The sequence below is a fragment of the Micrasema longulum genome, unplaced genomic scaffold, assembly GCF_059751315.1.
Source record: "Micrasema longulum isolate JH-2025_06_02 unplaced genomic scaffold, ASM5975131v1 h1tg001012l, whole genome shotgun sequence".
Taxonomy (NCBI): Eukaryota; Metazoa; Arthropoda; class Insecta; order Trichoptera; family Brachycentridae; genus Micrasema; species Micrasema longulum.
Window position 1 is genome coordinate 817,987 of NW_028278200.1, and position 22,345 is coordinate 840,331.

The window sequence follows — 22,345 nt, forward strand, 5'->3', positions numbered from 1 at the left end:
ATGAATAACATAAACAAGACGCCTAAACAAGTTATTCTACCAGTGACTGTGAAACATTATTTTATCTAAACAAATAAATTTACAAATTAATTATGTGACGGATATTTTTATATAAATTTTTGAACTACCTACCGTAAAAAAAGGTACACCTTAATATTTTTGTAAAAACGTCCATCTCAATAAAAAAAATAGCGAGCGGTATTTATATCCTCCATCGTTTGAAACGGTGCAGAATATTTTTTCATCATTATCATCATTCCTTTTCCGCGCCATCATAATTCCTTTTTCGCACCTAATGAGGCATAGGGCACTTTATTGGTACGCCAATCGCAGCGTATCTTGATAATTTTAGTTACATGAAGGTAAAATGGTCAGTGTTACGCTTCATGTACCAATCCAGGGACTGTGAAATATTTCATATCTACCATGTCGGGAATTGAAGAGGAGACCTCTTTATTTTAATAAAAAATAAATATTAGCGTTCTTCTAATTTACACAAATACTTCGATTTTGGTGGCTATTTTCAACGAGTTGTAAATAACTCACTATTAGAAAATGGAAATCAAGTTGGGGTAGAGTGGGGTTTGAACCTCGGGCCTCTGGCCCGTGAGTCCGCAACACTAGCCACGGGACCACAACCCGATTCATTCTTTAATGATAGGTAAACGCACTGACCATTTCACCACGAGGTCGACAACTATTTTTTTAGCTTATCTTAAAAAAGCTTTTATTTTACAAATAATGTTTGTACATTTTCAATATTTACGAAGTTTTATTTATATATTGTGGTTGCATGGTAAATAACAATATGTAAGACAGAAAAATGACAATTTTCTTTCACGTAAACCTTGTATATTTTTTTTAAGATTGGAGATATAAATAAGCAACAGGACTTTAAAAAAAATAGAAGCTGAGGAATATTTTAGTTTTTTTTATATATTTATCTTATTAAACTATAATTGTATTTAAATTAGGTAAAAGTACACTTTTATGTAAAAAAAATAATGCACTTGAATAATGGCCAACGTGCCAGTGAAGTGGCTACATCAACGTAATAATCCATCGTAATAAATTTCAATAATTTATCCAAAATTGATAACAAGATTCTATTTTATTTGTGTTTAGATAAACAATAAAGCAGTATTATTGTATTAAAAATGATTTTCAAAAGATTGAGAGCCACTAAATGTGGGCGCGCCATCTATTATCAAATATTACAGACGTAAATTGAACGCACAGTCTTTCAACCAAATATTTTCTCGTTTGCCTGCTAGTATTTTTTACCGCATTTTAAATACTTATATAATTCATTGTTTAACTAAAATATATTATTTAAAACCACTGATAAAACTCTGTTTATTTGTGTCTTGTAAATGATTTATTTTTAAAATACAGAGAAAACATTTTGCTCTAACAAAAAGATGTCACCATTTACATGTGGGGATGTCCCCACCCAGGGGTGCATAGAGCACTGCATTACGACTCTGATTTCTCTCTATACAGTTGCTATATTGAAGGTAAGGTGATCAATCTTTCGCATTAGACGCCAGTCCAGGAACAGTGAAATATTGCAGTTTACAAGATATCAAATCCACTCTGCCAGGAATCGAACCGAGGGCCTCAAGATTATCTCCACTTCATTTAATTTTTCCGGATTTTTACCTAGGAGTAGCCATCTACTCGAAAACATTTGTTCAGGATTCTGGTTCTATTTCACAAATAGAACTGTATTCTTCATCCTAACATTTATGTCTTACTAAAGATTTTAGAAGGTGTATACAAAAAAATATTGAATGCCTTAAAGGAGGGAATATTGAAGTCTACACATTTACAGGGTAAAATACCGGTCATTGGGTGGTTTGAGCGATCACTTTACGCACTATGTAACAATCTCTATCTTGCCAGTGTTCGAGCACCCATCTTGATAAACTCCCTAGAGCAGTGGTTTTTAACCTTTTTGAAGTTAATTTATAAGAAAAATTGCGGCGCACCAAAATGGTTAGGAAACAAAGAAAAATATTGTTTTTTTTACAAATTTAACAAATTACATAACAGCTAAAGAAAAAAAAATATTGAAGAATATGTATAATACGGAAAAACTGTAAATAAATTCCCCTTAAAAAATTTAATTTATTTTATTTGAAAATCAATAGTTAGTGTGATGCCCGAAATTGTCGGATTTTGCAGATTTCAGATATATTGGGTTGAATATTTGATACAGCTTCCTTCAATTCTTTGCTGAATTTGTAAGTATTTCTCATATTTTAGTCATGTTATTCTTGAGAAACTGAGCAAATACAAATATGATGTTGGAAACTGTGACAAGATTTTCAGTGCCCTCATGTAAAGAGCTGGATATTCTTCATGGACAGAAATCCGAAATTCCTCCATAGTTATTTTAGAAAATCGAAGTTTTATAGTAGGTATGATCTGTTGACTAGGCGACTAATTTGCGCAGTTCCGAGATCCATCAGCGGGAAGGATTAATTACCTTGGCCCAACTGCTCACTTAAAGCTAGCCCAAAGAAACTTTACCTTCCTGGCTCCAAAATTTTTTAATCTACTTCCGGCAGCCATAAAGAACTCCACAAGTGCCAATATATTTAAGAAAAATGTGTGCAATTGGTTGTTGAACATCGATAGGGACGAGGTTGTCAATTTTTTTAAAGTTCGAGATTAGCAATTAGCAAAAATTTACAAATCTGCTTTCCTTCCATACTTTTACTTTCTTTTATTTGCTTTTTATATATCTTGATATTTATTCATTATGTATTTTTGAATTATTTAATTTTGTATGTACTATTATTTGGCATATTATTTATTACTCCTATTTTTTATATTTCTTACCATGTGAGTTTCTAGAAAACATATCTCAATTAACATTTCAATTATGTTTTTATATATACATTCTTTTTCTGTTGATTTAAATGATACTATTATTTTGTTTTTTTTTAATACTACTAAATTTTACTTTTATTTTGTTAATTTCAATGATACCATTATTTTGTATATTTGATTATGTGTAAATCTTAATTTGTATAATTTATGTTTTTGAAATTATTTCTGATTATCTTTTTTGCATTGTATTCTTCGGAATTTGATTATTTATTACTTATACTTTTTTTTTCTAGATTGTTATTCTATTGCATCAAATGTCATTATAGATTAATCTAATTAATTTTATTATGTATTTTTATTGTTAATTATTATGTTTTGACACGGGCAAAGCCTAAAAAGCCTAAATAAGTTCATTAATATTTAAACTAGTGTAATTTTGAATGAATGAATAAATTTAAAAAATGGTGCATAGGGCACAACATTGGTACACCAATCGCAGCACATATAGATCATTTTTTGTTACATGAAGGCAGGATGGTCAGTCTTACGCTTCAGGTGCCAGTCCAGGAACTGTGAAATATTCTAGTGAAAAAACACCCTTTAAAATAAATATTTTGGGTCAACCATGTCAGGAATCGAACCCAAGACCTCTTGCATGGTAGGCAAACGCACTGACCACTACACCACGATGCCGACAATATAGGTATGGTAATTTTAAAAACACAGTCTTTTGATACTAAAGCAATGATTTATTTTAGAAAAATCTTAAAACAAACCTAAAAAAATATGTATGTAATAATTCATTGTGGTATATGACAAACATTTTTTCTAAACAAAAACTCAATAATCTGGTAGAAATTTAAAAAATAATCAATTCACCATTAAACAGAATACTTTAAAATACATTTAAACAAATAAATACAATTTGAGAAATACATACATCACTATTACACAACGATAAGACAGTTTTCAGAAAAGTAATGTGGTAATCATTCAAACTATAAATATAATTTTAACTTAAATGCACCCTAATAACCCTTAAGATACATTGCTACCAGCTTCATTTGGTAAGAATGGAGTGGTGAGACAGTGTGTTTACGGTCTAAAAATCTGCAACATCAAGCTATGTATGACCCAATTTTTACAGTATGTAATATTTTTATGTACTTTGTTATTTAACATAATTGAGATTTTATTTATGCTTAAAATTCATTAGGTTGGGCATACCAGTGACAAATAAGCACTGCCCAATCATCAATAAAAAAAAACAACGAACATATTATATACTAGAGTAATTAAGACCGAAAAGAGAAGAAATTTACAGCATTCAATATGAAGGATATTATTTGACACGAACTATTTTTAATAACCTACTTAGTAGAATTTAGAATACAAATAATATTTTAATATTATGTATCACAAGTATTATCATCATACGAAGGAGCTAGTATAAAAAATACAAAATGTTAGAACGGAAATTTTTCCATAAATTTATTTATTGAAAAAATTGTTTTGTACTATGTAATGAATACATTGCAAAACTGTATTTCGTTCATTCTTGATATCTTTTTCCAATAGTTTTTCTAACAGTGTTTTAGGAACTCTTCTCCGAAAATTATTTTTTCTTACATTTTTGTCCTTTGGAGTCTTTTCTTTAGATACCGCATGAGGTAATTTTTCAAGTAAAGGATTGCTGACATTACTGGAATGTTTTCTTTTCCTAGTTCGCTTACGGTTTGAAGATTCTTCGTGAAGAGGAGGTAACTCTTCTTGAATTTTTATATTTTTAATCTCTTCTGGCCCACTTCCATCACTCTCTGCATCATTAAGAACTGATAGGGATGAAATAATCAAAGCGGTATCTTTAGGAATTGGTGGGAGTAAAATATCACTTGAATCAGAAGATTGCTGTTTTTTCATTAAAGATATTTCTTTATTATTTTTTTCTGTTATGTTGCGAGTTCCTATTTTTACAAAGGAAGTGTCATTACTATCCTCGTCTGATGAATCGTATGCACTCATTAAGTTACTTAACGCATTACAAACAGACAACTTTTCCTTTTTGATGGTTTTGTTAGTATCATTTTCCTGCCATTCATGATCTTCAATATCTAAATCATTTACAACAGGTACTACCTGATCATTACAAATCAAATCGTAACGAACTAATTCACTTGTTCCTTTAAATGGGTTTAAATTACAGTATTTTTTATTTTCATCAAAATCTGATATATCTTGAATAGCGGGTCTTGTCTTCGCATATTTTTTTTCTGATCTTGGTGTCTCTCTATTCTCTGTTTCAATTTTAGGTGAATTAATACTCGTGGAAGAAGTTTGATTTGAATAGTTTGTTTGTTCCAATTTTTTGTTATGAAACTTACTTTTACGGTCTTGATATTTATTTTCTGAAAACATAATTAAAATTATTACAGAAAAACTCAACTCATTCATAAGAATCTTATTTAAATGGACTTAGGAACCAAGAGAGGATAATAAAAATAGATAAATATTATGTAATTTATAATATTTTACTATTTTACCAGATGCTTAGTGGATTTAGTTATAGTTTATTGAAATTTATATTAAAATCTAAACACAACTAAAATGGCTACATTTGGTTTTGTTAGTGATTTTTATAAGTATGAGAATTATGCCCACCTCCAACTTATTGAGAAAGGAAGGATAGAGGGAGGCGGGGTATGTGACGAAAAAGGGCATCATGGCTCAGAAATCTTAGACGGTGGTTCAGTGTGCCAGATGCAGCAGCGCTAATTAGACTGGCCCAGGATCGTAACAAGTTCAGAATGATGCTCACCAACCTCCGGTAGGAGCGGCAAAGGAAGAAGAAGTGGTTTTTGAACAAGACAATAAATATGTATGTTCCAACAATAATAAGTTTCTTGAACTTTTGAAATATGTTATTATATTACAAGATGTTAAAAACATTTTAGTGGCATAAATTAACAACTTAATTTATTATATAAATAAAAGATGAGTGATACTTTAATCCACAAATTTGGAATATCCAGTGACCGGTTTCATCGCTTTCGCGACATCTTCAAGACTGGTATCTTATTCTGGATATTCCAAATTTGTGGATTAAAGTATCACTCGTCTTTTATTTATATAATAAATGACAATGAACTTCCTTTAAGAATTTCACTTTTAAACTTAAATGTTTTAACAACTTATTATATCTGTACATTTCAATTAACTTTTTTACACTACTGAATAAATATTATAATCAATTTATAAAGAGTTTACAAACCTCTACTATTAGTTCTTCCTCTATTGGATTTGTTATTATTAAATCGACTTTTATCATCTTGTAGTTTTTCGCCTCTTTCAAAAGATTCTTTTTGTTGAGCTTTTTGTTTTTCAATATTCTCTCTGGTTGGGTAGTTCTTTTTCCGCTCTTTAATCCAATTTTCGATGTCTTCAGGTGTGTTTATATTTCGAATTTTGTCATACAATCCTGTTCTATGTTGCATCTGTATATGCTTTGTTACAATATTAGCATGTGCTGTAAATGAGCAGCCGTCTATTCCACATTTCTGAAATGTAACAAGTAAAAATACATTTTTAAAGCGGATAAATATTTGCATGAACATTCCTAATATTATTGTTTTGCACAACTAAACCAGTGGGTAAAATATGTTATTAAAAATAAAATAAATTGTAAGCATACATTTAAAAACCAAAAATACAATTTTGAAACGTACTGTTCTAGTGTAGTAAAAGTAGAAAAGTTTTTTGACATTGAATTACAATAAGAAAAGAAAATATGATTAAAAACCAATTGTAAGGAGAGTAATACACCAGTTTCAGTTTTTTCATTGAATATTTATGCAAATAAATACCCTTTTTGCTTTTAATATATGAATGTATATATATGTATGTATGTATGTGTATACGTATACAAATAGAAATATTATATAATATTTCTATTTGTTTTTAGTTTTTATATGCAACATTTTTATTTGATTTTTAATATGTATTTTCTTTAATTTTAAGATAGAGTAAATAAAATAATTAGTTTGAGACCCTGAAACATTATATATATATATATACAAGCAGTCATACTTGCTACCTAGATGGGTTCATGCTCATTCGGTTGTACATAGGAAGTAAGTACTACCGACTTTGCAACAATAACCGATGAACCGGGGATTCGGTCTGTTTGTATAATAAACTCATATAAATTTCTATTTATTTTTATTTTTGCTGAATTTTTGTGCCTATGTAAGATTTACAAACCTAAAATACATATCTTTTTTACTACTTTTCTTCTATACTTCACTCTTTTACTGTAAATCTTTTATTCTTTTTTTTACTACACATTACTTTTACTGAGTTTAATCATAACAATTAACTATGTTTTCTTTATATATATATATAACTTTGTATTTAACTTTAATTTTGTACAAATTGGCTACGGCCGTTAGTTATAATAATAAATAAATAATATTTGAGCAGCGCTGGAGTTCCGATGTGTGTAAGTTTCGATGTGATGTCGATCTAAGTGCGGATTAAAAAAAAAACTTTAATAGAGAGGTGCAATAAAAACCTTGAAGCCATTATATATAGGAATTATACTAATCATAGTGTAATTGCTGACTTTATCGTGCTCAGACGTGACACTATGCCGAAAATTCCACCATGAGAGATGTGAAATATTGGCGGCCTCCGTGGTGTAGTGGTCAAGACACTTGACTCACGCACGGAAGGTTCCGGGTTCGATTCCCGGTGAGAACACAAAAATTAAAATGTGATTTTTCTCAAGCCTGGTTGTTCTGTAGTGTAACTCACCACTGTAATTGGGCCTCCTGGCCTGTTGTGGTGCAAAAAAAAAATGAAATGAAATGAAAAAAAAAAAAAATGAAAAAATTAAAATATTTTTATTTTAACTGTAACTATGAAAAGCAGAGCAGATATACTGTGTCATTTGTAAATACAGTCCAACTTATATAAGTATAACATTTACATAGTTAAAATTTATTTTGCATCACAACAGGCCAGGAGGCCCAATACAGCACAGAACACCCAGGCTTGAGAAAAATTGCATAAATTTTTTGTGGTCTAATCAAGAATCGAATCCGGAATCTTCCGTGCGAGCGTCAAGTGTCTTAGGCATTGCACCACAGAGGCCACCATATGTGGATACTTAATTAAATTATGAAGAATTTTTTCAGAATTTTCACACTGGCGCCAGTTTCTTAGCTATGGTAATGAGTTTAACAGAAATGTGAAGTAAGAAAATATGTTTGTTGAAACATCTCATAAATCTCTTTCTTAAATATTTGCATGTAAATCATGATTTGCTATCTCTTACAAATTACTTGCCAAATTCAGTTACTCTTAAATTAAGTAAGATTCAGTTCAAATATATTGCTACAGAAAACATTTTTGGGAAGGAAATATGGAATGTCACTGATTCTCAGCAAATCATAAATAACGTGTTTCATCTAAAGCATACAATAACTAACCTGGTGTTCTGAATTATGCCTGTCCATCATTTCTTTGCTATTGAAACCTCTATCGCAGGGCTCGCACCAGAACTGTTTTGAAGAATCTCCTTCATCTGCATGGTCAGAGTTGAACTTCGGAGACTTTCCTCTTTGATAATATTCAGACATCAATCGAGGTGGCAAAGTAGCTCCCCTGGGCCCAAACATTGGGGGTGGTTGCATGTGGGAAGGTAAAAGTAAACTTTCAGGCGTTGCTCCGAAGGGTCCTCTTAAAAATGGAGGGCGATAATTTTTTAGATGGGGATGCCTAGGTGACCCCCATGGCATTCGACCCACAAAATTGTTGCAAGGAGGAGGACGAAAAAATATGGGCGGACGATGAAATGGGTCGCTCATCGTTAAGTTAAAAGATGTTCGGTAATATTCAAACAATTACTCAAAATTATTTGTCTTGTAGTATCTATATTAGCACAATGGACGCCAACTACGAATGATCATAAATGAACAACAATTAAATTATAGAAAAATTGAAGATAAAACTCTATTAAAAAATATTTTTTTACTAACTGTCAACTGCTGCCAACGTTCAGGAAATTTTTTCAACTATCGAAAAATCAAGCATGGATTTTTAAATTAAAATATGACAATAATGACATACTTGTGTTGCCAGATGTAGTATTATAGTAAAAACATAGTATATTGGAAACGGGTGTACCTATCTAAGTCGTCAGCATTATTTCCCCTTCTTCACCTAGTGGCACTGCATTGAAAAACTAAATGGAGCATATTTCGATTATCTGTAACATGAAGGTAAGGTAATCAATACGCATACTACTACTAAGGTATTAAGTAATAAAAATAAATGACCCACGACTTTGCACACGCAGATCGTGATCGTAGTTTACTCTTACCCATTCTTATATTGCCTACTTTTACCAAAAATGCTTGCCCATTTTGGGGAGCTTGGTTTCTTTTTTCTCTTCATAAATGCGTGTTTTAGCTATTTATTTTGTTTTGAAATGTCAACATTCTAACTTCAAAAGTTTGAACTTCGTTCGACTACATTTTAATTCCTATTTTATAACACAATTATTTACAACTGCTTGAGAATTACTTTAATTTTGAAATATTTATTTTAAAAAACACAAGATTTTTATATATTACAATACTCAGAAATAAAAATACATAAATAATACAAGAATACAAATATATTATTTTGGAAAAAAGTGCAATCTGGAATAACACTTTAACATTTAGTTTATTCTAATATACAGTAAAATAAGAAACATGATGTATAAAAAATACAGATTAGACATATATATATATTTAAACTACACCATAGGCACTCAATCCAGAACTATTTAATCAGAGATAGTACCTTTATTTGTTATCTATAATGAGTGAGAAAATATTCAATGCAGTAGCACAAATTTGATTTCTTATATAACGTTGAAATATTTTCTAAATAATTAAAAATACAATTTAAAAAAACGTTTGGTTTATGACTCTAATAATATTGCTTGCGAAATTTGAAAGAAACTATGGTAAAGTAAAAATGTCAAAGGTATACATAAATAATATTTTAAATATATTACATGTTACGAGTAGTCGTGAGAATGATTTGAGCACAAGATGTCGGTAAATTAAATTAGCTCCAGAGTTCCCTGTCGGCTGCAAAGACGAAAATGCAACCAACTGTCAACGGAAAAAATTGAAAGTAAATTGTTGCAAACTTAATGTAATTTTTAAAATGAATCATAAATAATGTGGATGGTTTTGTTTAAGAACTGGCGAGAAGGCGTACAGCATTGCCAGCATTCGTGCGGTGTAGCGAGTTGGTAGCGACCTAGCAACATTAATAGACTAATTTCTAATTTCATTTCCATTTTTCTTTTGTCTCTTTCTAGCGGCGTCATTTTTCTCTTGGTCAGTTTTGAAATAAAAACAATGTTTTTATTAAGATAGTCCGGTGAAAGTTAGTATATTTTGACAATTTAAACTTCCAATCAACATTACATTTATCATGAATAACTCGGCGGCTAAGGTAAATCTTTGAATTTATTTAAATACTGGTGATAACGGCTTGTACCAATAAATAACCTAAATTTAATTTTCAGGTTGGAGAGATATTCACTGAGGCTGGGGCTGCTTTCAATAAATTGGCAGAAATGACAATGCAATTGCATCCTATGGCGGACTCACCCGCTGGGTAAGTCTCGTTTATAGCTATTAATTTTGTTTAAAAAGTTTTTTTTTGTTGTACAACATTTATCACCGAATCTACTAGTGTTTAGTCAGAAAACAGAAAATTTAAAGCTATTATATTTGACCTCACTTCTAGACGGCTTAGTTATCAATATACATCATTCACGTTATCTTTTTTACCCATGACTTATTTAAAAATGATACTCTTGTTCTATAATAGCGTATTTAATAATCTTCTGCTGGCTGCCATTAGTTGATCCCTATAACAAGTCCCGTTTTTATGACTACAGGCACCCAAGGATGTTTCTTTTTTGAAAAGTCACTCAATTGCAAACATCACAGAGATCAACTTTCAGTAGTTTAAGTATTAAAGTTGTATTCTGCACTTCAGTTATTTATCTAAATGAAATTAATGTTGCCTTTAATATTTAGGAGTAAATGGACAGATGAAGAAATTGAGATGCTCCGTACGTGTGTTCATCACTTTGCTGATGATTTAAATAAACTCAGCCAACACATAAAAAGTAGAACAGTGTAAGTTAACACTATTAACCAACATTATCATAAATAGTGCCGAATGTCTCAATTTCTTTAAGGTTTATTTTGTTAATTTATAATTTGAAATTTTACACAGGTCACAGATCCGAACGACACTGAAGAAAAAGGCCTTTGAAGATGCGGGTATTCCCGTCAGACAAATTGTTTCGAGTAACCAAAGCCAGGTTCAGCAAGGAGGAGCTCAGGTCACACAGCCAGGAACACAAAGCCAGGTCCCGCAACAACAGACCCTGATGGGAAAGAGCGCAGAGGTATACACGAGGTAGCGAATAATTGCACCGCAGGCCACATTAACTAACTTTATATATTCTAATCAGTGCCCAGCATTAAACAAACATTTTTTATTCCATAGCGCAAATAAAATTTTGTTAATTTTATGTATATAATGCTTTATCAACATTTGACAATATCTGCTATGTTGAATACTTAATGATACTCAGATGCTTGATTTTATAAAAAAAAAATTTAACATAAATGAGGAAGATTAACTACTCGAATGCCTGTGCGTAGATCTCAGCTCTCAATTTCCGTTGAATGCCGGAACTGAGATCTGAGCTTCAGAATCTTCAAGCGGAATTCACGTTATTTACCTTGTCCTTGTTTGCTTTTAACGGATTTTTCCTACTACTTTTTGAATATACTAATTCATATCAGTCATCAAACAACATTGTTGGCGTCATAGCAGTGCCGAAAATCGCATTCAATAGATCGTGATTTTAAGATTTAGTGTTTTTAGACTTTGAGAAATAAATGTATTTTTTTCATAAATATAATGATAAATGTAAGTACCAGTACCTGGCAGTTAATAAAGTCCACCGGGCTTAAGAAAGAGACTGCTGACTTTGGAGTTCCTCATCGCTGTTGCTTTACAAAACCGAAGATAGCCGATTAGGCCGGTAGTCTCTTTACTTTATTTAATGCCGGGTACTGTATTTGTTCGTATTAATTGTATTTAGGGATAGATTCAAGTAATGAAATTACCACCATTGTCAGTATTTTGATATATTTATTAAAATAAAGTGACAGTTTACTGAATAAATTCAACATGGGCTTTTTTGTAAAAAATATTTAACAATTAATAAATTGTTTATAGAAACTCTATAGAAAATTTTAGAAACATAGTACTTGATATGATAGAACAAAATTACGATTTTTGCAAACAAATAGGCACAGCGAGCTGGTAGATTGGTTTAAAATCAAATGCCCAATGTAATAATATAATAACCCAACCAAGAATTGCAACCCATCAGCAATTTTGTTGTTTTTAGTTGGGCTACATTTTGCGTCTTGCTAGTTTGGTATTTGAGCTGTTAATTATATGTTTATCTGTACCCAGTGATTCATAGGGCACTGAATTGGTACTATAATACAGCCAATCTTGACTATTATTAAGAGGCAAACTGATTAATCTTGCGCTTCAGATTGAGTTCAGGGTAGAAATATTGCAACGAAAATCTCCCTTTTAAATAAATTTTTCACATCAGCCTTCCCAGGAATCGAATCCAGGGCATCAGGCATGGTCGGAAAATGCGTACTAATCTCCACCCGATTTTCTCTTTCAGTATTACCGGAGTATAGCTATCGGGTCAAAAACATTAATTTAGGGTTTTAATTCCACTTCCCTTGAATATCGAGGTGCCAATTTTTATCGAAACTCAACCGGGCAGCATCAAAACACATTACCGCATTCCTTCTGTGCACCTTGAATGTAAACCCTGTCCATACTTTCCCACTCAATTGAAAAATAAATAAATAGACATGCCTTAGATAAAATAATTAATCTACAATGTTTTATTATCTATAGTCAAATGTCTTAAAATTCCTCAAAAATGGTTTAAACTAAAATAATTTCTACGCCCTGTATGTTCTGCGCATCTTTTTATTTTTGTGCTTTAGTAGTTTTATTTAAAAATAAGATGTAGGTATATTTACAACTGTCTTAATGTACTGGAAAGAAATTTTTTTAGTAAAGAAAGTTAATTTTTATTTCTGTACGTCTAGACCTGATAAAATATTTCATTTAATGTGAGTGTACATTACATCATTCTCAATCTCTGAGGTTCTTCATTGAAATTGAACATTGCATTGTTCACATCCAACCTCAGAACCTGACTTACTGACAGAGTTGTGACTCGATCGATTAGCCTCCCGGAGAAGTGATCGGTGCACGTTTAGTACTTGAATTAAAAAACCGACTAGATGAGCAGGAACATTGTTAGTGTTTCATTTTGTATAAATTTGTATTGTTTTTTTTTTGCTGTGTCTATTTTACATTTTTTACAAATAATGTTTGTTGTATTAGTACTCTATCTGCCCTAACTCAACACAGAACTTTAGTCATATGAGTTGGAACTTGTGTCTACTAGATCATGTAAATGAATAAATAATTTGAAAATAAATGTAATATGTAATACGGAACCGGGTTGTGTTCCTGCGGTTAGTGCTGCAGACTCGCCAGAGGTCCGAGGTTCGAACCCCACTCTACCGCAATTTTATTCCCATTTTCTAATAGTGAGTTAGTAATGTTAATCAGATACTAATCTCATTAAAAATAGCCCCCAAAAAAAAATATTTGTGTAAATTATAAGAACACAAATACACATTCATTTATTCTAAAAAGTAATTAGTGTTCTGTACATTATTAGATTGTATACTGTATAGCCATCAGCTCGATGCTGCTAGTGTACCTAATAATAATAATCATTGAATGGTATTAACATGAAGTATTTTTTTGTTCCCAGGTAACCCTTAACATGTTAAATGCCCCAGAATCTGAAGTTGATGTAGAAGGACTCTCCACTGATGTCAAATTAGAATTTGAAGCGGGACATGAAGAAGTGACTGGCTGACATTTCTAAAATATTTTAGTTTGTAATAGAAAATAATATTGATAAGCTTACATTAAGTGTATGATTTGTAATTTATGTATGTGATAAAAAAATACTGAAAACTACTAAGGAGAGTAAAAATGTTTTTTTCTAAAATCTTTTTAATTATTTATTTCCTGCTGGGAATCGCACAGAATGACATAAAAAATGTTTAATGGGATTTACATATCGTCACTTTAAAGGTAAATTTTAAATATGACAATTCACTAATTTTAAGATATTATGGAAAAATTATTTTAGTATGGGTAATATCTGTGAACCAATTACTAAAAGGGGCTGAATTTTTGGGTCAATTATGATATGTCCGGTGGCAGAGTTAGGATTACTTAAATAAAAAAAAAACTACAAATTATATAAATTTATTTTAATAACCATTACAAAGAAGAGTCGTGCTGGTTTTATTTCTAAAAAATTATTTCATCTAAATGTTGATCGTCACGTCGAACACACTCTTGGAATCTGGCCACAGTATTCCGTGTCACTCGTTGGAGAAGTTGATGTTTTGAACGTGGGTTTTGTCTTAGGTGACCAATAGCGGCAATTCTGCTTATTTACACTTCCATTTAAATGAAAATAGGCTTCATCACTCCAAAAGATAGTGTTTACCCTACGAAACTGCTCCAGCATTGTCTCGCAGAAATTTTTGCGCCAATTGTAATCATTGCGTTTAAGCGCTTGCACTATTTGAATTTTAAAGGAAAATCAAAACTGACTGTCACAAAAGTGTCATTGTTTCTGCACCCTAGCTTGTCAGCAGCCATTGCCTCATTGCAATCAATTTTGTGCAACATGTATCCTCTTGGATTTTTTCTTTACGCTCAACATCTGCATCATTGAAATTGTTGCATGTCACTGGTACTTTTAGGGTTTTTTGTCCACTTCTCGCAAACAGTCCATTGGAGGGATCTTTGCCAAGAATTGCCGTTTTTATGGGACCATGTAAATACATAGTAAGACCATGTAAATACATAGCGTTTTTTTTAATAAGTTCAAACACACTCCAAAATGACCCTTGATAATTTGTAGATTGTTAACTTTGGAAATTGATCATGACTCACTTGATGCATCAACTTTATGATGTTTTGGTGTAAGTAATTCAATGTTTTTTTTTTAAAAACCCTCTTATCTGTTGTAACCCAGCACCTAAAAAGATTTGAATTTTTTTTTTCTTTCACTATTCACTAAAATTTGTGTTACTGCTGTAACTGAAATTCATGCAGTTTTGCTGTTAGATATTTACCAGTGCAACGCTGGTAATAAGATTATCTACCTGTTGGGACTGATATTAAATGTATTATTTGTAAGGATAATTTTTTTTCCTCCACATTTTATATGGGTTATAATGTTTATTTGGTAAAAGAAAAAAGTTTTAAATCTACATTTTTTTCTATTTTAACCCATTATAATACTCATGTTATTTCAGTGCAGTAGATTTCTGTGGAATACATACTGTCTCCCTAATTATGTTAAACCTGTCCTTAAGAAAGGATGACATTTTTTTGCAGGATCCAATTATTTAACCAAAGACTGATAATAATAGTAACTAGCAGGCAACAGTCGGCGATATAGTAATACATAGTAAATTTAGGATTTAATTCATCATCAATTTTGTTTTCGCTGCACATTTCTTTATCCGTCTGACCCACAAATCAGGAATGTTCAGCGGTTTAACCATAAATATTGAATTTGCTTTCATAATGCTTTTGCATGATATATAATTATTTCATTCTATTGTTCTGCACTCTCCGGAAAACCCTTATGTTGTTCCACTACAGAAGCCACTAAGGATTTTCTTTAAAATGTCATATAACCCACAATTCCATTGTATCATCAAGTCATGTTCATGTTGGGCACACCGATGTGAGTTGCAATATTTCAGGCAAATTATTTTAAGCAGACAAAGGCAACCTCTTCTGGCTCTTTCTAGAGCATATAGAACATGCTTGACGGGTGCACTCCTGGTTTTAACGGGCTTGTTTCCTTTGGATTTGGAGGTTCAGCGATGATCTGCAAATTTCCACCTAAAAAAAGGCGTTCCTCTGTTATCGGTGGCGTCCGTCTACTCCCAACTGAAGGAATGTCTCAATCGAATAATTTTTTTTTATACTTTAAATGATCTTCTTGATGCTTGGTAATCGCGATGGGAATGAGTTACCTTTCTTTTTTTTCCTTCAATCCGTCAGCGCTTAGAATTTTTTTGTGTTATCCCCGATCACTGGACTACGCAGTTTTTATCAGGTCATGGTAAATTTAATAAAAAAATATTTGTTTTTAATATTGTTGACTCCACTTCGTGCTGCTGCGGATATCCTAACCAATCTTCTTAACACATCCTGTGGTCTTGTCCCTTTCCTCTTCTCTATGATTACCGAATGGAGCTTCTCGCTACTATCCGTGGCCCTGTTATAGGCCCTGTCGGATATACAGATCTGGTGGCTTCCAAAAATAATTTCAAGGCTTTTAAAAAGTTTTGTAATCATTTCGGTGAATTGATCATGTCCAATCAATTTAATCTCAGTCAGTGAAGAATTCACTTCCCTCTTTTCTCAATCCGATGAAGTACACATGTACTTCTGGATTACTTTCTTTCAGTACAAAGATGCTAAGGCTACCAGATTTCAGAGATTTCCTTCGGGCAGCTTTTCTCGTTTGACAACAAGCAAATTTTCCGTGTATGTGGGCACCGCCACGGAGACTTATGTCCTTAGATGCGGTGTGCGGTACGTGGTGGGCAAGCTGTATGAAGCGACTTGTGGCCTATTTGTAACATGCCCACTTTCTGTTTTGCTCGAATGAGGAAGTTCAGCGTCTTTTTTTTATTTGTTAAAAAAAATTTGTTAAACTAGCCAAAAAAATAAATAATTTTTACTTATATTATCAGCGCTATGATTTTTTAAAGTTTTGTATTTCTAAAACAACTCCGCGTGAGACGTCAGAGGTTGTTCCCTGTTAGTTCTTCCCATTCGTTCGTTTACGGTAAACCAACAAAATATCCTTCCAAACTCTCGCACCATTGGTTGGTTCATATGAACCAGTGACGTCAATCAAAGTAGTGCATTTTTATTATTTTTTTCGTAGATTTTCAAGAAACTTTTCCGCACAATTTAATGCTCTAATTTTTACCCCGCGCAAGAAAACATTTTTTGTATCCAATTTCCCATAGGGCTGAAGTTTCTTATTACCTTTATTATAATGTACTGTATTGTCGAGTAACGATTTTTCCAATATCACGAAATGTTGTTCTCTTTATAAAGCGAAATTACAATTTCAAGCATGTTATATAACAGTTTCTTTATATACTGCATGTTTTTCGTAATAGTTTTATATTGGGTATTTTTGGATTTCCGACCCATGGTTAAAATAATTTACCATTGTGAAGTGACCTCTAGAGTGATATATTGCATATTAACTTAATATCAATAATGCCATTTATTATGTCTAATGAAGATGACACAACGGATTATTTAAAAATGGGATACAACATTGTAGATTGTCAAATTGTATGTTGCAATCTTTCTTTTATAACTGATACTTTTCTTCAGAGGCACTCTACCACTGGCTAAATTAACTGTCGAAATTTATGATGCAATGCTGGAAATTTTCTTTTGCTTTAAGAACAGCTTCATGTTTAACTTCACGCGCTGTCTTTCCGCTTTGAGTCATTTTTATGCATCTCCACTGATTCCACATTCCACTTATTTTTCTTTTGCGGTAGGGCTTTTGTATCATTGGTAGGTGTTACATGTATCCTTTTTCGGTTTATGAAAACTGAAATTGTAAGAGTACCCAAAAGTATTTTTTGTAAACTGAAATACTCAACACTGTTGTCCTATTATTCTCAGCACATTTTTCTTTGTAAAACTGATACTTTTGTTCATGTACAGGTCTGCGGGTAAGTATTTTTTCCTGGAGGGATTCCTACAATAATGTGATTTAACAGCTGGCACCGACAAAATATGTCCTCTACTAGAGATCTCGTCCTTAGAAAATGTTTGAATTGTTGATGGTTGTCTTCCTCGCTTATCTGATTGTACTATTCCAGTGTTCTCAGATCATTTTTATAAGGACATTCTAACAAACTTAAGAAATATCACGGACTGAAAGAAAGAATGATTAGTTTTATTGTTTTGTGGCCGCGCCGGAAATGCCAAAATGAATATTTAAATACGTATGCATTGATGGCGAATTTTAGATATTCGCCAATACATCGCGATAATTTGATTGTGGTTATTACAGAATGTTTCATGTAAGGGCGATTATCCTATATTCGCTTTCATGCTGAACGAGTTTGGGATATTTGCTATTACAGATTCACTATACGAGCGAAACTTGTGGAGTTACAAATTTCCCCTTTTTACATAACAATACTAGTGCAGAGAGTATGTTTTTTTCATTGAAATAAAATTTGTCTAAAATGATTTTTGCCCTTTTACAAAACACCGACGATATCATGACTATAAAGAAAAGTAAAGGAAAGTTACCATGCTTCAGGTACTCCAAATGAATTCTCAATTTCGTCTAAAAATATGTAATATTCAACGATAACCCTGAACTAGTACCTAAATCTTAAGACTAACCTGTAATCAAAATATTACTTGAAAGGTGCCATGTATACCGGATTTTTGTTTTATGTTTAAATTTTGGCAGACAGTCAAAGTAAACTTTTCATTTCATCATCCTTCTATCCACTATGTTATCAGTTGTCAAGCTTTTCACAAACCACGAACCTCCGTGTGTTAAGACGATTTGTAATACAGTGGGCGAGTGACACTCGTCCGGACCCTACTAGATACTACAGGCTCAATCAATGATGCTAATAACCATAAACAAATCTAGGCAGGAATTTTATATTAAAACTTGAATTTAAGATTTAAAAGTTTTAATCCCTTATATTTAAACTGGAGTTAAATATATTTTTTTTTTTTATGTGATTAATGACATTCATAATTTGGTCAGCATTTTATTATTTAAGACAAACTTTATCTCTAAATTTTCATGTATGCTCTTGGACTCTTTTTTCGCGACTTTACTGAATGGTAGAATGCAATTTTTATAATGTGATATAATTAACAACAATATTTTGAGTTTTTCCAAATTTTTGTGGACAAGGACTGGATTCAACTCCCTGGGGAGCTGTAAATATTAACATATTACAACAGAGATGAAGAACATTTTAGAGAAGATAATATAGAAGTCTAGGCATCTACAGGGCTTTTGACCTGTCATTGGCTGGTTTAAGTGGCCACTTTATTTTACAAACATCAACAGATGAAAGAATTTAAGGAATATAGATGTTCAAATGTGGGCAGAATGGTGAATGTTACTCAGTGTGTAAAGTGGCCACTTAAACGAGCCAATGACAGGTCATAAGCCCTGTAGATGCCCAGACTTCTATATTACCTTCTTTAAAATGTTTTTCATCTCTGTTGTAATATGTTAGGTAAAATTGATGTGATAAATGTGTTTTGTTTTTAATGGGAAAATAAAAATGTAGTAGGCATTGTAAGAATTATATAACATTTCATTATTTCATAATACATTATTACAGTTAAAAAAATATAATTTTCGTATCCATTCAGAAGACACAGTTTCATGTATTTTACTAAACAAATTTGTTTGTAGAATAATATTTTGTACTTGTGTTTCTACATCATGACAAATTTTTAAACTAGGGTACATGGGGAATGACTCGTTGGATTTTTTCATTCTTCTTACTGCAGCTCTGTAACATTTCCAAGGTTGAGGTTCTATTACTAGGAGTTCACCCTTTTTGCATAGAAATGTTAAAAATCTTTTAAGTCCATCATCGCCGAAGTTAAGATGGATCCACATGGTTACAGAAAAACAAAAAATCACATCAAATTTTTCTTTGCCGAATTGGAGCAAATATTTATCAAGTTGGTTTTCAGTTGTATCGGACATAATATTGAGGCATTCGAATGATACATTATCAATTTTATTACTATTAGCTCTTTCAACAAGTGTCGGGTCAATGTCTATTCCCAAGAGTGAAACATTTTTTGATCCTGTGTATTTGCATAAAAATGAATGGAGATCGAGAGTAAGATTTCCACTATTGCATCCAATATCGAGCCCCACATAATTCTCTGCGTCACTTGTTGAGTTCCATAGGTGAGTTGGTAAACTTTTTATTCTGCTTTCGGGTGGATGAAACTGGTAGTAGTTGATAAAGTTTCCATATTGTACAGCACCTGGGTCATTTCCCTTAAAGGATAAACTACCATCCGTCTAAAAAAAACACAGAAGAATGTGCAATTAGTATATTTTATAAAGGCTTGTTATTTTTATAGACAAAAAACAGCAAATCATTGATTATCTCGATAGCTAAAAACAAAGGACATGCCAAACTATTGATATGTCTAGAATATATAATTATTTTACTACTATTAAAATATCTTCTGTTTATACAAATCTAGTTTACAGTTTGTTTATATAATTCTGTTTTTATTTATTTAACCATTTTCATATCGTTAGCTCAGTAGTAAACCAATACACACTCTTTGGAGTACCGTGGGCATGAAGAATCTAGCATATAAATTAATGAAGTACATCAAATAATTTTGTATATGCTTCTAGATCTTGCTTTGAAATAATGTTACATTTATTTACGCTAAATGCTATCTACCATTAATGTTGCTAGGGAACTGTATTAGTAAGCAGATTGCAAAGTGCATTCTTATGAGATGATAAATAAAAATAAATAAATAAATTACTGATCGGATGCCAATTCATCAGCTGTAATATACCTTAGAGAAAAAATATTCAGCTCTTTTACTTCACAAAATTCAACAGTTGTAAGAATTCGTTCGAACATAAGCAGGTTGTAAGCCTTTTAAATGTCTAAGCTTGGAACTTGGAATTACCTTCTGAAAGAGGTTTTCTGTTGATATATGATTTCGAAAAATTCACCTTAACCCCTTTGGGAATCGAATGGGGTCGCACACGCATGATAGCCAAATGCACCTACTAGGAGGAAGATACATATTTGCACATTCACGACAGGCGCCGTGGCGCAGTTGGTTAGATGGCCAACTGTGAAACGGGCGTCACGGGTTCGATTCCAGCCAGTTGCTAGAAAAAACTTCAAGAAAGATTTTTTCTCAATTGATCTGGGTGTTGTAGTGTATATTTCATTATCTCCTTCCTTTTCCTTCTTTTCTACCTGCTGACAAGCCTCCATATCGAGGTTTAGTGGGTTATTCATTGAAAAAAAGGAGCTTAAAAAGAGGCTCAAACCAGTTAATGAAAGGTTATAAGCCCTGTAAATGCCTAAACTCCTATATACCATTTACAAGTAATTTATTTGTCTTCGTAAAGATATCTCTATTAAGGGTATTTCAATATATAGGTACTCTGGAGATATGCATAGAGGTTCGTATCCTGGGATTCATTATAACAGTTTTTAAATTTAATTCTATTTATTCACCACACATTACCTACATGATTACATAAATAGCAATGCATCCCGAACTATGTGAGATCAAAGGGCCTGTGTTGAGTTGTGACAAAACACGATAGAAAAGGCGAGAGCATGATTGAAAATTCATAAATAAAAAATACAATATTATACGCAAACAGAAGGATATTGTAATATTTCACTCGTCTTTTGGATTGATAACTGAATAATATAATCATAGAATTAAGATGAATATAATAATTAGACTTATTAGCTTCCTGGAATTATCACAACAGACGTACTTGAGGTTTAAGATTTCTAATATTCTATTTAAGGAAATGTATCCAACTGTATTGAATCTACAAAATAATTTACATTAATTTTATCTTTCTTTTAGGAACATGAAATGTCATAAAAAGCAATGAGTATAGTTTGTTACTGTGTATATAATGTAACATATCAGAGAAAACAATTTTATACTCGGCTAATAAGCAGTGTTTTAGAGTTTTGTAGAAATAAATATGTGTAAATAACTCGCATTGCCTGTAGAAATTAGTGAGAGTGGATTAGAACTAGATGCAGATGATAGGTTAAGTATAAATGAATTGATTACCATCGTCCCTTGAATATTATGCTGACATTCGTGAATGCTATCTTGTTATTAGATTATTAAAAATATTTTTAAGTTAACAGTAATGCCCATAACATAAAGCAACAGCAAAACTGAATTTTTTTTATTTGCTGTCATTAAACTGTCAAAGTGAAAAACGGTCACGGCGCCTCGCCGGCTGACAACTGTCAAGTGCTGAACTAGTAATATTTCTACATTATCTCTGAGGTGCTGGGTGCTGTCAGGTTTCAGGTTATAATAATATATATTATATCAACGTCAACTTCTCGATAAAGAAGAGTCCTGTATTATCATCAAACACCATCACTTTAAAAAAAAACATTTTTAATGTAATAAGGGT

The 22,345-nt window shown here is 31.9% G+C and overlaps 3 protein-coding genes across 7 annotated transcripts; 1 reads left to right on the top strand and 2 right to left on the bottom strand.

Annotated features, from left to right (window-relative positions):
- Positions 1 to 3,566: 3,566 nt before the first annotated feature.
- Positions 3,567 to 9,251, bottom strand: Nufip (nuclear FMR1 interacting protein 1). 2 transcript variants are annotated; one of them, XM_088232723.1, is made up of 5 exons: positions 9,218 to 9,251; positions 9,022 to 9,103; positions 8,325 to 8,790; positions 6,107 to 6,392; positions 3,567 to 5,243 (listed from the first exon to the last, which is right to left on the bottom strand). In XM_088232723.1, exons 3-5 carry the CDS (start codon positions 8,700 to 8,702, stop codon positions 4,330 to 4,332), a joined length of 1,578 nt encoding a protein of 525 aa, XP_088088849.1. In that variant the 5' UTR covers positions 8,703 to 8,790; positions 9,022 to 9,103; positions 9,218 to 9,251; the 3' UTR covers positions 3,567 to 4,329. The 2 variants fall into 2 exon arrangements, with proteins under 2 accessions (XP_088088849.1, XP_088088848.1); XM_088232722.1 differs by lacking the exons at positions 9,022 to 9,103; positions 9,218 to 9,251 and adding an exon at positions 8,874 to 8,980.
- Positions 9,252 to 10,138: 887 nt separating this feature from the next.
- LOC148277560 (BPTF-associated chromatin complex component 1) lies at positions 10,139 to 14,053 on the top strand. Of its 4 annotated transcripts, none has more exons than XM_088232729.1 (5): positions 10,185 to 10,350; positions 10,424 to 10,515; positions 10,944 to 11,045; positions 11,146 to 11,320; positions 13,811 to 14,053. In XM_088232729.1, the coding sequence occupies exons 1-5, from the start codon at positions 10,330 to 10,332 to the stop codon at positions 13,916 to 13,918; spliced, it is 498 nt and encodes a 165-aa protein (XP_088088855.1). In that variant the 5' UTR covers positions 10,185 to 10,329; the 3' UTR covers positions 13,919 to 14,053. The 4 variants fall into 4 exon arrangements, with proteins under 4 accessions (XP_088088857.1, XP_088088855.1, XP_088088858.1 ...); XM_088232730.1 differs by having other exon boundaries at positions 10,205 to 10,350; positions 11,146 to 11,331; XM_088232731.1 differs by lacking the exon at positions 10,944 to 11,045 and having other exon boundaries at positions 10,139 to 10,350.
- A 5,400-nt stretch (positions 14,054 to 19,453) lies between these two features.
- Positions 19,454 to 22,127, bottom strand: LOC148277561 (putative RNA methyltransferase CG11342). Its single transcript, XM_088232726.1, has 2 exons — positions 21,988 to 22,127; positions 19,454 to 20,206 (listed from the first exon to the last, which is right to left on the bottom strand). The coding sequence occupies exons 1-2, from the start codon at positions 21,988 to 21,990 to the stop codon at positions 19,487 to 19,489; spliced, it is 723 nt and encodes a 240-aa protein (XP_088088852.1). The 5' UTR covers positions 21,991 to 22,127; the 3' UTR covers positions 19,454 to 19,486.
- Between the last annotated feature and the right edge of the window lie 218 nt (positions 22,128 to 22,345).